At 43.6% G+C, this 16,599-nt stretch overlaps 1 protein-coding gene across 2 annotated transcripts in view; it reads right to left on the bottom strand.

Moving 5' to 3' along the window:
* Nucleotides 1-207: 207 nt before the first annotated feature.
* osbp2b (oxysterol binding protein 2b) overlaps nucleotides 208-16,599 on the bottom strand; it is a 52,978-nt gene continuing 36,586 nt past the window's right edge. The window contains exons 4-15 of one of the 2 annotated variants that reach the window (XM_080499763.1): nucleotides 14,555-14,753; nucleotides 11,939-12,059; nucleotides 10,718-10,784; nucleotides 10,059-10,211; nucleotides 9,729-9,974; nucleotides 9,483-9,603; nucleotides 8,771-8,874; nucleotides 7,449-7,544; nucleotides 6,564-6,745; nucleotides 6,208-6,428; nucleotides 5,676-5,693; nucleotides 208-4,486 (exon numbers count right to left, since the gene is read on the bottom strand). In XM_080499763.1, coding sequence (XP_080355889.1) covers nucleotides 4,344-4,486; nucleotides 5,676-5,693; nucleotides 6,208-6,428; nucleotides 6,564-6,745; nucleotides 7,449-7,544; nucleotides 8,771-8,874; nucleotides 9,483-9,603; nucleotides 9,729-9,974; nucleotides 10,059-10,211; nucleotides 10,718-10,784; nucleotides 11,939-12,059; nucleotides 14,555-14,753 — 1,671 coding nt within the window. In that variant the 3' untranslated portion in view covers nucleotides 208-4,343. The remainder of the gene's footprint in view (nucleotides 4,487-5,675; nucleotides 5,694-6,207; nucleotides 6,429-6,563; nucleotides 6,746-7,448; nucleotides 7,545-8,770; nucleotides 8,875-9,482; nucleotides 9,604-9,728; nucleotides 9,975-10,058; nucleotides 10,212-10,717; nucleotides 10,785-11,938; nucleotides 12,060-14,554; nucleotides 14,754-16,599) is intronic. The other variant, XM_080499762.1, reaches the window with a different exon arrangement.

The following is a 16,599-nucleotide window of genomic DNA, read 5'->3' on the forward strand; positions in this document are numbered from 1 at the left end:
TCAACCACATAAAACAAACCTGAATGTGGAATAAAAATGAATCCTTGGAATTAAGTTAAAGGTGAAAACAGATGCTCGCGTGGCTTGTTATTCCCACAAAGAAGCCGATTTCTGCTTTATATCAAACCAGGAATGACCATTTGTAAAGCGTTCAGAACTAATCCTTCTAAAATAAAATTAAATCAGACAAACATCATGTGTCAACAATAACAACTTTATTATCTTTTTTTTTTTTTTCATCAGGGTGTCTTTGTTGGTCAAAGACATTGTTATTCGAATATAAATCAGGAGGGAAATAAAGATTAAAAAAAAAAAAAGAATAAGAAAAGAAACCACCTCAGTTTAATCTGTTCCACTTGAATACACGTGTGTATGTGATAGGTAGGAGCAGCAGTCAAGGCAGGTCAGTCTGCATCACGCCGCCATAGTGACATTTGTCATCCTGTGACTTCCACCGTCACACAGGTGATTAACGCCATCGTCGTCTCACCACAAAGCCACGAGTCACAGTCCAACGAGAAGCCGGAATCCGTTCGAGTCAAGGCAAATGAAACCTCCCACCTTTCCCCTCAAAACTGAGTGGCATCGAAAGAGGAAGCTCACATTGAAAACACCAACGTTGGGAGTGATGGCACCCATGAGAAGGAAGTAACCGCGACAGAAAATTAAAGCTAAGACTCGCAGCAGAGCAAATTAAAAGTTGTGTGAGATAAGACTACAACCCTCCGGAACGGCGAATGCAGATGAAGAGGGGTTTTGTTTTTGTTTTTTTGTTGTTTTTTTAAAGTCGCTCTCCACTTTGGTTGTTTACCCTCTTTCAATGTGACGCAACAGCAGCCACGAACCAACGAATACATATTTCGCTGCCTTATTGCTACAGCCGTTCGGACTTCAGCAGACTGTCCGGTGCCGAGGTCACGGCGTGTGGGAACATTGGCGATTAAAACATAGAGTGAGCTCTCCTTTATCATTCAAAATATACTATGTATTCTCAAATATAAAATCATCTCACACATATTAAAGTAAATCTCTAGTGAACCTCCTTCCTGCTCTTTCTGATGACTTTGACTGTGTACGACGACGCCGAGTGAAACAGAACCACGGTTCTGTGTTCAGTGTCAACGACACACGTGATTTGAATAAAAGCGTCCGTCAGGACCGTGTTTTTAGATATATGGTAATAACTCGACAAGACAGGAAACCAAAGCGGCAGATTAAAGCCAATGAGAGCATTCAACATTGGACTCCTCTCTCAGATGTGTATGTTCAGCTCACAGTAAGGCTACGACCAGCAGCTGCTCAGCTTTAGCATCGACGTTTCATCCTGTTTCCAAAAGGTGAAAACACCAGACTGTCATGTGTATCTTGTTTATCTTATTCGATGCCAAAATGCATGCACCTGAGGGTTACCTTCAAAATCTTTAGAAGAAAAATTAATAAATCAAAGCTAGTTGTGTTAGTAGACTTTAAGAGCTGGTGGTTGGTTAACCTTTTTTTTTTTCCTTTATCTTTGGGATTTACAATGGCTTTTTGTTTCCTTCTAGTATTTGTTGCTGAACCAGAAGGTTTTCAAAGTGTGGGAGGGCACAGGAAGCTCTCATTGAAACCAGTCATTTCTTTTTCTTTTTCTTTTTTTAAACATTTAGAATTTTCAAGGTAAAAGACATTATTGTTAAAGGCTACTGGAATCTATAGACAATGAAATGCATCTGTCACGATGTAAGCGAGTTAGAAATGTAGTTGTTAATGTATAGAAAGGCTCATTCAAGTTACTGCCCCACACTTTGGAAACCAATGAGCTAAACTAAGCTGCTGTCCATAGCCTTACGTTCACTGCAGGCCTGAGAGCAAACAGCAGCGACATCTCCTCCTGGGAAAACCGGCACTTTCATGGGTGATACCTTGTACATTTTAGCTTCTGGACGAGATATCTAGTTACAACCGACAATCAAAAATATATTAGAACCTTTGTTTAAACGATAAAGAAACACCTTGTTTTTGCGATAAAATAACATCAATCATCGTTTCATTACTAAATAATGAAGAATCTCACAGATAAACATTTTTAAGAGCTTATATTAATACACCGCGTTGTCACATCTTCACAACATAGGAAATGAACCAACCGTGCCGTCAGTGAAGATCCTGACATTTCATTTCAGAGGTGGTAAGACCAGAGTGTTTTTGGCCAAATTGAGATTAAATTGAAGTCTCTAAGTGAAATTTCGTGAGCTCAGAATCAATCTGGATCAAGTTTTTAACTTGCAGCGAATCCTTCAGGCCCGCTCAGTGGCGTCTTCACTTCTAAGCTCTGCTGTACAGATAATTCAATACTCAGATTAGTAGAATTAAGAATTATCACAAAATATTCACACAAACAGGCCGGATGGCAGATACAACACCTCCAAGCGTGATTTTACATCCCTAACAATAATTACAAAAAAATACTAACTGTTTTTCAAAACTCCTGTCGCCGTAGACTTGTAGTGCACAGGTCAGGGGGACTCGTTCCCTTGTTCAGTCAGTTAAAGGCAAAAGACTCAGGATACCTTTGTGAGCCGATCCAGATCAGCGTTGTCCACAAATGGCGAGTGAGCGGGCGGCGAGCCTGGAGCGGTCCTCCGCGTGGCTCCAGCTGACTGCACAGTGGAGAGCGTACAAGGAACCAGCCCCGTGTGCTTCCGTGACCTCTGACCTCCCGTCAGCTGAAGCCACGGCGGGGCCGCTCAGAGAGTCGGCTCCAGTCTCAAAGTACAGTAAAATCCCACGGGAAACGGTAAGAGCTACAAACTAGCGAGGGATGGAGCCTGTGGGTGTGGTGTGACGCACACGCTATGTTCCTGGGTACACTGGGCGGCGATTACTGGGACGTCTCAGTGATCACGCGCAGTCATCCCGTTTTGTAGGATCACGTGGGGAGGGTGTTAGTCAAAACGGTCACCGGGGGATACGAGGGGGGGCGTCGCTATGGGAGAGCACCAGAGAAAAAGGTAAAGTACAAAGTGAATATTACTCAACAGTCAACACAGATATGTACTAAAACCTCTAATCGCCCACAGTGGAAAGTGTGTGTTCCTCGACGGAGGCTTCTATTAAGAGTGAGTATGGATGCGCTGAAGTTCGATGTCGTACTGCTGCAGACGCACTAATGTGTCACAGCTCAAGGTTCAAACTACTACTGCTGAGTGTCGCTGATCAGAATCACGAATGGAAAAATGTGTCGATCATGTTGGGGTGACTGAAATGTCAGTCGTACAAGACGTCAGACTAACTAGTCGGATGCACCTGAAGGGAAACTCCAACATTCACACTAAGTGAAATAGATTTCGGCTCTGCTGCATATGTCACCACTTCAAATAACTATGAGCTTTTTTTTATTTTACTTTTTTTAATCTTGCCCAGTCCAGCATTAGCTTTTTTTTTCTGTGAAGACTCAAACTATTTAAAATGAATTAAAAAAAAAAATCCTCTGAAATAAAGCTAATCTATGATATAAAAAGACACCTGTGAAAACTCTGTGTCCATTTTCAGACCACAGCAGAGGAGCTCTGACGGTTTTACACGACAAGTTCACGCAAACCTGTGATTTGTTCAAAAGGGCAATGTTTGAAGTGAACTGAATCACATAGTTTGCATGATTACATCACGTATTTCTGTAAATATCTACACGGTTCAGTTTGTCATGTGTTGATGCGATTGTGCAACACTTTGGGTCTCCACAGTCGGTCTAAGAGATTTCCTGTCTGTGACTCTTTGCTTCAACGCCCAGAGTATTTGATATCATTGCCTTGAGAAAGAAACGAGCTAATTTAAGGTTTATTCTATTTGTGCTGGATAAAACAGAGGCTTAGGACACTTGTTTTGCCTGTGGCTGAAATATTGACATTAGTATTAAACAATTGTTTTCTTTTGGCTCTGAATGATCCTGTCTGTTGATAATCACGAGCTTGATATGGGCTTCTATCCTATTTGTAAAACTCTGCAATGGACACAGAAAAAAGTGCATTGTGGGTAGCATTTACAGAGCACCGGTGCATCAAGACCGTGCGGGTGCTTTTGTTCTGTGGCGTTACAATCTCATCATCTCACATCCACACGCTATCTCACTGCTGCTTCAGTACAGCGTCAACGAGGTGTGCTCAGGAATCACCCCCCCCACCCTTCTTCTATTTTAGAAATAAAAAACAAAACAAACTGAGCCAGAGTACATTATTTGGAGGTACAGTGTAATCCGAGAAGGTGCGAGACGTACACGTTCTCATGCTCACAGAGGTCCACATGGCGCTCCTAAAGCCAGCTACACTCCCTTGCGTGGGGACCCGGAGACGAGCAGAGCCCCCGGGTTAGAAGATGTCAGGACACACGCTCCAGTCCTGTCTGTCCTTCGACTCCCAGTAGCCTCCCTTGTACACAAAGTTCGTTTCTCCAGTGATCGAGTCTCTCCTCTGGTGGAACCACAACGGCTGGTAGCCTTCGTATTCTTTACCTGGAGGGAGAAGCACACGTTATTCAACCGGCGACGTCTCGACCCCCCCCCCCCCTCCCCCCCTCCGCCGGTGGAGAAGCCACACTTGCAGGCAATTCACCGAGCGATCAATTCACCGAGAGATCAATTCACCTTCGCGCGATTGTGTAGATGGAGAGCAATCAATCGTTTGGAATAGCGCCAAATGTGAATCGAGCTATAACGTGAGCAGGTTGGAATCAAAAGAGCCAATAAAAGAAAAAAAAAAAAGGTAAGCGCAATATATGAAACATAAAAGCCTGAATAAAGTGTTGAAGGAGAAAATTACAATCATTTTGGAACTTCAGAAACTGAATGATGAATCTGATCCTTCAAACTGAAAAAAAAACAAAAACCAAGCCAAACAAAGGAGAAGCGGCAGTTTTCTTATGTGTTAATATATGAAGAAAATGAATGATTTGAATTCACTATATGAGCCCATTTGGCATCTCTTTTGTGAAAGCACAAGGTGTGATCACATTTGACAGGCTTCATCTTTATCAAACAAACTATTGCAACTCTCCGCCACCATTGCCACCTCAACCCTGGAACGCTGCAAAACTCTTCAAAATGCATTAAGGATCGTTGTGGAAGTTGAGAAAAATCGATTTCATTCAAAAGATTATGAAATCCAGAATGCTATCTGTCCTTTATGGGATCTTTTGTTATAATAGAGCAGGTAATCACATCAGTGTAAACACAGAGTCAGTTTTGCATGAACAAAGATTTAACTTGTTGGTAAAAAGCACCAGAAAAAGGGGCAGAGGAATGTCGAATGAATCACTTGTGAACGTGGCTTCACCACAACACACTGAAGATTCGTTCAAAGTTGAATCAGTTGTTACATGTAATATGTTACTGAGGCCAGTTTGGGATGAGAATGTCACATGTGTGCAGGAAAAAGTGTTTTTTTTTTCTTCTTTTTTTTTTTTCCTGAGTCACGATTTGGGGCAGTTGACATGAGAAGGGTTTCATGCAGTTTCCGTACAGAGGCAGAACACACAGAGGAGATGGTGTGTGTGTGTGTGTGTGTGTGTGTGTGTGTGTGTGTGTGTGTGTGTGTGTGTGTGTGTGTGTGTGTGTGTGTGTGTGTGTGTGTGTGTGTGTGTGTGTGTGTGTGTGTGAGAGAGAGATGCACAACAGAGGGGTGACAGGGCAAACCCCCACTCACCAGAGTCATATTCACACTCTGACCATCAATAGAGGGAGGAAAAGAAAGACATGTCATGGGTACATCAAATAAAATCAACCACACACACACACACACACACACACACACACACACACACACACACACACACACACACACACACACACACACACACACACACACACACACACACACACACACACACACACACACACACACACACACACACACACACACACACACACACACACACACACACACACACACACACCAGTTTTTCTCTCATTTTGTCATGTCTTATATTTTCTCTTTAGTCAAATAATGTCTTCAGTTCAGTTGCTTATCTTGTGCACTCCCCCTCCCGATCACCTTATCGTATCGAATCAGACAATAATTTGGACTTTCATAGAAGAGCTCTCATCCTGCAAAGTCTATCCTCCAACTTTGACACTACGTCCTTCACTCATCTTTTATTTTCTTTTTAACTAGAATTGCCTTTCGTTCATCTGCCTTTGCCTGTCAGCCATGGCAATTCCTGCTCAGCGTCCAATACCTTCATCCAGAGCGTCCGATGCCTCCGCTTCCCTCCGTCTTCTCACTGCCCTTTGTTTCTCCTCCAGCCTCTGCTTTTCAGAGTTTGCGTCATCCCATCGCCCTTCCTCCATCAGCCTCTGGTCGGGTCTCAGGCGGCTGTCAGTCGGTCCCACCCCATCTTCCTGCTCATTCATGGTCAGAGCCAGCCCAGAGAAGTGGTACATGTTCTCAGCATTTTCCCTGACAAAGTAAGAACATTGGAGTTACACCGAGATGTTCAGCAATCCATCTCGTCCACTCGACACCGCGGCTTGTTGCACGACCACAGTGACTCATATACCGCGAAGCGATACGAGTCCGACGAGCTGGGCTTACGGGAGTGGGTATTTCTTCCACAGCAGCTTTGGGGCCAAAGTCTGATAGACTGTTTTTTGCTTGCCCTCTCCACCGCCCCCTCTGCTGCTCTGGATGATCTTTGCACTCTCCATTTTGTCATCCCATGTGCCAGAGAGGATGTAGTGAGCCTGGCCACAGCTGTCCGCCACCACACCAGTCACCTGGAATAGAGGAAATGCAAACTGCACGTCAGGCTTAAACATCTTCATTAAAGATAAACAGGCTCTAAATATTTGTTTTCGTCACTTCTCTGGATTGGGTGAGTGTTGTCAGAATTGGCTCCCATTTCAAACAAGGGGACCTCATTGTGGCCGTCTGATCCTTGACATGCACTAAGGAGATGGGCTGACGCCATCTGAAAAGGGTTACTTGGTCCACTTCGCAATGCACTCTGGAGCAGTTTGATGTGTGGTCGCAGCCATGACCAAAAACACATAATGTGATGTGCTTCTGAAGTGCAGTACTCTTGCAGGAGACCACGACTGATGAATGAGGGTCGTTTGGGTCCATTATTCATCTCGGTGGGCTCTTAGCCAGTAAACGTGTCTCCACAGAAACTGAACACGCGCCACATTTAGTCCTTCACAAGACATTATTGTGAAAGATATGAAAGTCATGTTGCAGTACAGTTAACCAGCGTGCATTTAGCATTTCTTTTGTCAGCTGTTGAAGATATCGGAGTCAATCAAACTTTACTTTTCTTTCGGTTTTCAACTTTGACAGTGGGAAAGGAAGCTCCACGGAACTTTCCTGAATTTGACCAACAGGGGGCAGCATCTCACCACTACAGCGAGCCACTGCATGGTATGACATCATGCAGAGTCTTGGGTGTCAACACAGTGTGCGAGAAATAGAAGCGTTCACCTTCCGAGGAACATCTCTGGAGAAATAACTGTAGGGAGAGAACTTGAGCTGGCAGGTCTCCTTCGTCCTGTGATTCACAATCTCAATGTCCCCCGACTGCACAGACAAAGAGATGCACACCAGCGCAGCATGAGAGAGAAGAACTCACGGAGCAGCACGCTAAGGCAGCTGCATACACAGATAGAATTTATCAAGACTAATGAGAAGTGCTCTGTGCTGAAATTTATTAGAACGCTTTCACACTTCCATTAGTGCCTGCCTTGTTTGATCAGAGGCCCACGACATGAAATACAATTAAATACAATACAATAAAATAGACTCATCGTTGTCTTCAAATTTCTTGGAGGGAAAAACCCAAAATTAAAGTCTGGGGTTACCCCCAATTTAAGGAAAATAGAAGCATTTTCATTTAATTGTAATATTCCTGCCATAAAGATTGGCACCTCTTGATATCGTTACTGTATTATCAATAATGCTGGCTGCCAGTGCAATAGGTGGCAGTAGAACTAGAAAATTGTTTGTGGAATTCATCGGGGAGTTGTTTGGCTGACTTTGTCCTGCGCCAGAGAACAGCACTGAGCAGGGAGTAAAGGAGCCATGTGAGGCAGGATTTAAGTACATTGAGTTCAAAAAGCTTCACTTGTACAATAAACCTGAAAATGAAGGTGGATTTTTTTTTCTTCTTTTTCTCAGCTGTGAAACATATGATGGGGGAAGAATTTAGATAAATGAGCAGGGGCTATTGTTTTCCGTTTATCTCAGATTTGCATTCCAGTAGAAAATAGATTTGGATACATAGTTATTGTACTAAAAAAAATGATCTGCATGGGAACCAAATCAAAACAAACAAACAGTTCCCTGGAAATTCCATACATTTGTAAAGACTATTAAATATTAAAGAGTCATTCAGGCTCAATTTGGTAATTTATACGAGATGTTTTCTTTGTGGTGATTTCCATATTGTTTATGTCTTCACACTGAACACGGTGCTGCACAGACAGACATACACATGTGAAGCCTGCCCCTCCCACTTCAGGCCACTATATACAGTAACTGGGCCATCTCGGAGAAAAAAAAAGACTTTATTTTAGGGTGTTAATAGAGATCAAAGCTAAAGATAAATCCCCAGAGATCATGGAACTCCTCATTGATGTGCTGCGCTCTGATTGCCGCCTTCAACGCTACTTTACTCTACGCGCCCGGTACAAAGAAGTCAGCAACACAGCAGGCAAATGCATTTCAGCATATCTGGCATGGTTTAAAGTGTGTACGTATTTTTTGATTGTGAGTCTGTGACCAATGAGACGTGCTAATGAACAGACCTGGTCGATCCACAGCTTCCCCACAATGATGTTGTGTACGGTGGAGGTGACCTTTCTCCACACATAGTGGTTCCCGCTGGAGTGGAAGTGCAAGTGTATGGCACCTGAGGAGAGCGAGAGAGACAAAAGAACAGCGGTGAAAAAAAAATTAAAAATCTAAATGGCCCTGCTTCTGTGAATCTAAATCTGCGACCATTGTCAATTTGTTCCTACTGCAGCTGAAAAACAAGTCACTTAATGTTCCTTTGCTGCAATATATTTCCACTTACATTCAATGTGACCTAACCCCAGAAGATTTATAACATGGATTTCACCATCAACACTTTCAGTTTTTTTTTTTTTTCCCTATCACATAGCACCTCACAATGGGCCAGATAAATACCACTGCATCCGACAGCTGGAGCTGCACACATCAAATCTCTCAGTGGTATGAGCCAACTGACCACTGTGCTTGCTCCTGCCGCTGCAATTTGGAGCTCCCTTTATAGCCATATTTATGTATGTGTCAAAAGGGCTCATAAAAGCCGTCTGATTCATTGCCATACCCTTTCCTCTCGCTTCAGATTATGTAGCTGGCAGATTGTAGGTGATCCTGCCCTCAAGTGGTCTGTGGCGTCTCTCTCAGCCTGAATCTGAGGCCGAGCTGTTCGACGACGAACCTTTTATTTAAACACCATTTGTTAGCTTCCACGCTGACAGAGAAATGTCTTACCCAGAGGCATTATGGAAAGGTATTTGCCACGGAATTTGCTGGCAATGGTGATTTCCTGCCACAAGGTCCAGCCTCTTTGGGAAATCACATGGTGTGCAGCTGCAGGGGGGTGATGGCTTACCTAAACAGATTTGCAAACAAAAACCTTAGTACAACACGTGTAATGTGTTCACATGACCATAAAACACACATCAGCATGGTCAAACGAGGGAGAGCTCACACCCAAGTGTGAAAAACAACAGTTACCTGCTCACACAGCGAGCGGTAGCCAAACTCCTCCAGGCGGTCCAGCTCGTAGGTCTCGCCCAGGAGGGGGTTGAAGGGCTTGGCTGTCCGATGGATGGTGGTGGAGTAGGAGGACACAGAGAAGGCGGCGACAAGGCACATCTGCTCCAGGGAGGATTCGCAGCGTGCCGCCTTGTCGAGGAGCTCGTGGTACTCCAGGTCCTCGGAGAGGCGCTGCAGCATCGACAGAGGCTCGTTGAAGTTCACCTGCGCAGAGGGCGAAATGGAACTCGCACGGATACGCGTCGGGCCTGTCGGCCGAGAGAGAAAGCTTGCTCCTCACACACGTACGGGCATGGGGATTTTAGACAGCTCCTTGCCGATGCAGTTCTTCATAATGCTCCACAAATTGAGGGAGTAGTTAGGTTTGTCTGGGATGTGAGTCCGCCTCCGTCTGCGGGGTTGCAGCTCCTTGCCTGACATATCATTACAGCCTGGAGACATCTGGGATTAGAGAGAAAGAGAACGATTGGGGGGGGAGGGGGTTAAAAAGTTGGATGAATTATTTTCTACTTCATTGACAGTTTGGCAGCACAACAGCAGAGAAAGTGGAAGACAAGAGGTACGGAGCGACGGTGACAGATGTGGGAGAGGGAGAAGCATGAGAGTGCCGAGAGGATAGAGGAACAGATGTCGGTTTGGTAATTAAGATTTAGCAAAGTGATGCGTCTGTATGTCTTTGGCACCACAGGAGTGAACAGTGACGCAGCAGGAAGCGCACACACACAATAGCGGCAAACTCTGCGAGTGTGGCATGAATGTGGGGAAGGAAACCAAGCTTATGAGAACATCAAGACGTTACATAAATAAATCAATGCAGCGTGAGCTTTGCACCCGCACAAATGAATCTATATAAAGATGACAAAAAAGGAAAAAAAGAAGAAAAAAAATATCAGCAGCCTCCACAAATGTCAATCCTATTAGTCAGTGATAGGGAGGCAGACTCTTACATTGTCGTCCTGGTTCCAGTCGCTGGGCTGGCCTCCACTCGCTCCACTCAAACTGCTCTGAGATCGCCTGCAAAAAGAATAGAAATGGTTTCTAAAATGAACGCTGCACGTAATCGGGAGAATAAATGCCTGTCCTTGTTGTCTCTTGTTTTTCCCACACTGACACACACTCACTGGGATGTGAATGCTTTGTACTGGAAGATGAATGCTGTGTAGTGGTTTGTATCAGCGCAATGGACATTTTGCAGATGAGAGATATGTTGCAAGACATAAAACAAACTATTTACTATTTGCAGGTGTGATAGTCTTTCCTTATTTTTCTATGTACAAGACAGAGTGAATCCATTTGATATAGTAATAGTGATGTATCACTTCAGTTTGCTCGTGTGTGTCGTTGTATTTTCTCATCTGGGGCCCAAAGATTAGAGTGAAATTATATTTGTGGGGCCATTCGTACCTTTGAAGGGTCCAAAATTATAGGCCCCATTCGTGTTTTATTTGTTTTCAAGGATGAAGAAGCCGTTTTATGACTTAAGTTACAAAACAGTATGAGGGTTAGACACTCGGGGCCCACTTTACTGAACGTGTGTGTGTGTGTGTGTGTGTGTGTGTGTGTGTGTGTGTGTGTGTGTGTGTGTGTGTGTGTGTGTGTGTGTGTGTGTGTGTGTGTGTGTGTGTGTCCAAAGAAAACAAAAAAAAAACCTGTAATAGGTACAATGAGGATTGCTTCTCAAAGGCACATCTTTTAATGAATATGCAATATCAGGTTTTTCTACCAGAAATTGCTAAATACTAGGCGGTAGTGTAACCTCGTGCAGAGACGGCAACGTGCACCGTTCTTTGTGGCTCGCGTGTCCATTTTCCAGATACTATTATATCATTGGTTTCAAAGGAGTCATTTGAACCATGTTGGGATCAGATGCTTTCTTTGTAGAGTTTGCATGTGTGTGGATTTTTTTCACTGATTCTTCTTTTTTTCTCCCACACGACAGAAAAAAACAAAACATGTGTTTCAAGTTAATTGGTGGCTTCACCTTGCCTGTAGGTATGAATGCGTGTGTGTGGTTGTCTTTCTCTTCGTTTACCCTGTGACTGATTGGCAACCTCGCTCAGGTTGTACTCCTTCTCCTACTTTGACAGCTTGGATCAGCTTCAGCTGACGAGGATGTTAAACTGGATAAAGGAGAGTACAAGACGGGTGAATTTCCGTACGCGACTGACCTGTGCTGTGTGTTCTCACTGGCAGTCACTGTGATGAACGCGGGGGAATCCTCCATGGCGTCAAAGTACTCAGTATCCTCATCTTCATCACTTGCCTCTTCTTTACGCGGCCTCTCACTCCCTGCACACGAGACATACGTAACATGAATGCAGAACTTTAAAAAAAAAAAAAACCACCTCACTGTGGTCCTATCCCACAGAGTTCAGGAGAGAAAAGCATATAATCACTTACACATGGTGATTAATCAGGAATAATCAGCTTAGTAAAACTGGCAATGTTCCCACTGGTCAAGTAAAGTGGATGATTCACCACCACCACCAGGGTGTGCTTCCCATGTTTATCAACCAACATCCAAGCAGTTCGATGATCATTTCCGTGTTTAGATTAGCTTTCAAGTTAAACACACCATTCCTTTCATTTCCAAATCGCAGTCCTTCTTTTTTCCCTGACAATTAAACGTGTCTCTTTCAAAAAAAAACAGGAGAAGTAACAATGACTGGCACTAATGGTCCAGAGTAGGATTTTTATCTTTAATCAATATATGCATTTGCTACTAGCGAAATGCACAAATTCCACGAGCCAAATAAAAAAAGTCATAATCATCCATGAGGGTAATCAAATGTTTTATCACCAGTTAAGCTTTTAAAGGGAGTTAACACTTACTAATATACCTGAGTTCCAGTACTATGTCTGACAAATGACAGGGCCTTTCTTCCATGTTGAGCCTTTTGTGGCTCCTCTATGTTGCAGATGAAGAAGATTAATGGATGCTATAAAACTTTAAATAATAATATGGGCTGTTTTTTGTTTATATTCTTCGTAACTGAATTTAACCATCGACTTACATGCCTCATGCTATAAATTTTTCTTATAAAAAAAAAATCTTATTTAGTTCAAAGTTGGGGGAGAATCCATTAAAGTGTTGATGTGGCCAAAGTATTAGAATGTAAGCATTTCTATATTTAGTTATTTATTTGAAGCTATGAAGGAGATGGTTTGATTATAATGTTTACTTTGCTTTCACATTTTCACGAAAACAACTCGGCTCACCTCTGCCGTTATAAACAGCCCTTCTTCCATTCCCAGCTTCGTGCTCTCGACTGATGCATTGATCTCAAAGGTTTGGCAAAATGTGATAAAGTGTGTTTGATCATCAGTGAAAACAAAGTGACAGAAAACAAAGTGATAGTATCTATTTTTAAACACAACCACTAAGCCCAGTAAGTTGTGTTCATTTTTAACCAATTAATGGACTGACGACCTGTCTGGGGGATGATGCTCTGCCTCCGCCCAGAGTTAGCCGGGATCGACTCCAGTGCCTCACAACTGCACTGAATAAAGAGGAACACAATGTACTGTAGCACAGTCAATATTTAACCGCCGATAATGATATGTACTGCATGTGACTTTTGTTACGTTTACACCAGTTTGCAAGAGATATGATTGTCTTGATGCACCGTAATACCCGTCAGCTGCACCTTGAATTTAAAATGATCAATTTATTTCCCTGGAAAGGATTCAAGGAAACAGAAAAAGAGATTAATGCCACATTTGAACAGTTTTAACGCAGAGAGAATGAGACCGAGCGACTGAAACTGTTTCCTCTTTACACATTATTTAACCTACTGTATTAAGACAATAAGCAAGATGAACGGAGCTATTTTGTGCGACAGCAAACTGCTTCATCCTCAAGGTTAAGACCTGCTGCTTCCAGCTCTGAACGCAGGAGCACAAACAACCACAGAGCGATTCACAGAAGTGTTGTCTATGGTTTTGACGGGTTAAATCGTTTAACTAAATGAACAGTGCCGTCATTTCTCTGGCGAGGACGGCGTTGAAGTCAGGAGGTCCGGGGGTTTAATCTGGATGATGTAACAAACTCGTGTGCTGTGTCTTGAGGGAGAAACGGGTTGATTTGAAGATGAATGACATCTTTTATAGAAAAGGCACTAGTGTCGTCTAATTACAGAAAAGGCGTGTATTTTTGGTTATAGGTGAACAACTGAAAATACAGGGATCTGAAACTAATCTTTTTTTAAGTTCTGAAATCCTCTCAGCTGCAGCATTGCTCTGCAGACCTCTGTTGGCAAAGGCCTGTCGCTTCTTAAACACCTAACTTCTTCAGACTTCAGCATTAATGCTTTCAGCATTTCCATGCAGACATTAGCTGGCCTCACTGCGACTTCACTCATCTCTCATGCATGAGCACTGTCCCCTACCATCTGCCGCTCAAGGTCTCAGTGTTATGTCCGCTACTCTCACTAAAACAATGTGACCCCAGAACAAAGTAAAATGTAAAGGATTTCAATCGATGGCGTCAATGTCCTTTTTAAACGTTGGTCTCCCTGACGGACTGTTTCGCCCTGCAGGACGCCTGTGTGATGCCCCAGATGTACAGACGGAGGCGACGCCACATGATCTGCGGTTTCTGGTTCTGGTAATTATCATCCTCTAACTGAACTACTCAACAATCCAAATCTTCTGGACATAACTTGAGACTTCCCTGCTCCACTTGAGTGAGAATCTCTAATATGGGGCCTGAGGCGGCACGTGACTTTTCAGCCAGTGAAATAAGGTCCAGAGGTAACGAGCAACACGCAGACAGTCAATCTCACCCTTGTTGGTGGTCGGGGCACTGGGTGTGCTGGAAACAAGCGTGGGTGCTTCTCTCCACGCACGCTCCAGGCTGTTATGCTGCTTTGCTAGCTGCTCAATGGTCTCCTCTAGATGGGTCCGCTGCTCCCGCTCATACTGCAGCGCTCTCTGCCATCTCCGGCTGTGCGTCTCGGCGAGGTCCAAGAAGTCTCGACACGCCTTGGGGGGGGAAATGCACAGAAGTACATAATAACACTCACAGCAATGGAAGTTTAATTTCTTGAACAAACAGTATCGAAAGTGGAGAAGTGTACACCCTGTTCACAGTTCTCTACAGGGAAGAATAAAGCTTCCTCAAAATAACTAAAGTTTTGTACTGAGAGAATGCAGTGAAATGTGATGCCAAGAAATTCCTTTTAAGAAATAATAAAGTTATCTGCGTTAAAAAATGATAAATACCATAGGAATGTGATTATTTTTTCCGTATCAGCCATTGCCAACACTCAAGAGGGAATTGGAAAGAAAAACAGTCTTAAGATATTTGCGTCAATCACCGTAATCAAGGTTGCTTATCACCAGCTTGCAATCATCAATATGTTAATTAACTGTTTCCTAAGCAGTTACTGCCCCCCCCCCCCCCCCCCCCCCTGCTGTGTGGAGAGCCCCTCAGTGCAAACTAAACAGACAACACATCAGTGACTGATGAGCTGCAGTTTACAGCTGTGATTGCAGCCCATGTTTGAGTCAAGAGGGGGCATCATTGTTGCGGTTGTGCACTTCCTGCTGAGACAAAGAGGTTACTCCAGATCGCACATATATTAACGCGTCAGCACTTGTCGCCTCTGCATCACGTGTCCGACAGCTTTGCCCCGTAGTGACCTCAGAGGTCAATGAACCTATAATGAAGTTTCTTCCCCCGGTCACATATGTGACGAGAATGTCATGTGATGGTCACTGAGGGAGGGAATTCAGAATGATCCATTTAATAATTTTTCAACAGCTGCATGATAGTTGTGGAGGTCGTTTTTTTTTCCCCAGATTTACCCCCCCCCCCCCGAACCTCACTGTACAGATCCAGAATTATGTATGGTATGTTCAGCAGTTATTTGAAGAAAATGCTGCTTTGGTCACAGAGCCAGGGGGCTGCGACGCGTTCGCTGAAACCTCTCTGATAAAGTGGAGACTGAAGGCAGAAAGCCGGAGGGAAAGACGTGTCATAAAGCTCAACCACTTTCTGCTCTTTATGTGTGAGAGAGCAGTCGGGTTGAACCGCCCCACCGTTAGGCATCAGGAAGAGTTCTTACTGCACCCAATGTATTTATTAGAGCTCAATCTCATAATGATGAATGCTGATAAATACTGGTCTTCTCACTGCCTCCCGGTTAGTTACAGAATAGACCTTAACGTTCTGGCACCAGTCGGCAAATCACGGATGATTTAGAAGCAGAATACGTGATTGAAATGCGGCTCAAAATATAAAACTTTGAGGTGTGGAGACTGAGGTCAGCGATTGGAGCCCTGGATTCAAATCAAATATGGTCAAACGACATTTACCTATCATGTTGTACGCAAATAGAACAAGCTACCAACAGAACTTGAGTTAGGCACTAATGTGAGCATTTTAAAATCCAAGTTTTTGTTTTGTTTTTTTAAGCCCTTCTATAAAACTAATTTTATCTTATTCTCGTTGCCTTGGGGGGGGCTCTATAAATAAAGCTGCCTTGCCACCTGCACTGACCAGACTGAACAATATATCCATCCATGTATCCTTTCATACACCTACCCATCTATCTACCCACACATCCATGCATCTATTCACCGGACATTGGGAAAAAGATGGGCGATATCTCTAGCAGGCTGTCATCATTCATCAGACTCGAGGCGATCACTATTTTGTATTTCCTCACTTTCATTATCTAAACATGAATGGTGACCATTAGTCACAAGTGTCATTGTGTAAGCATGAGTTATCACACTGCCATTGCCACTACCACACCACCAGGACCATATGCCTCTCTCAGCACTAATATTACAATATGCCCAGAAACATGGGAAATAGTCACAT

This window comes from Blennius ocellaris (assembly GCF_963422515.1).
Source record: "Blennius ocellaris genome assembly, chromosome: 7".
NCBI classification, from domain to species: Eukaryota; Metazoa; Chordata; class Actinopteri; order Blenniiformes; family Blenniidae; genus Blennius; species Blennius ocellaris.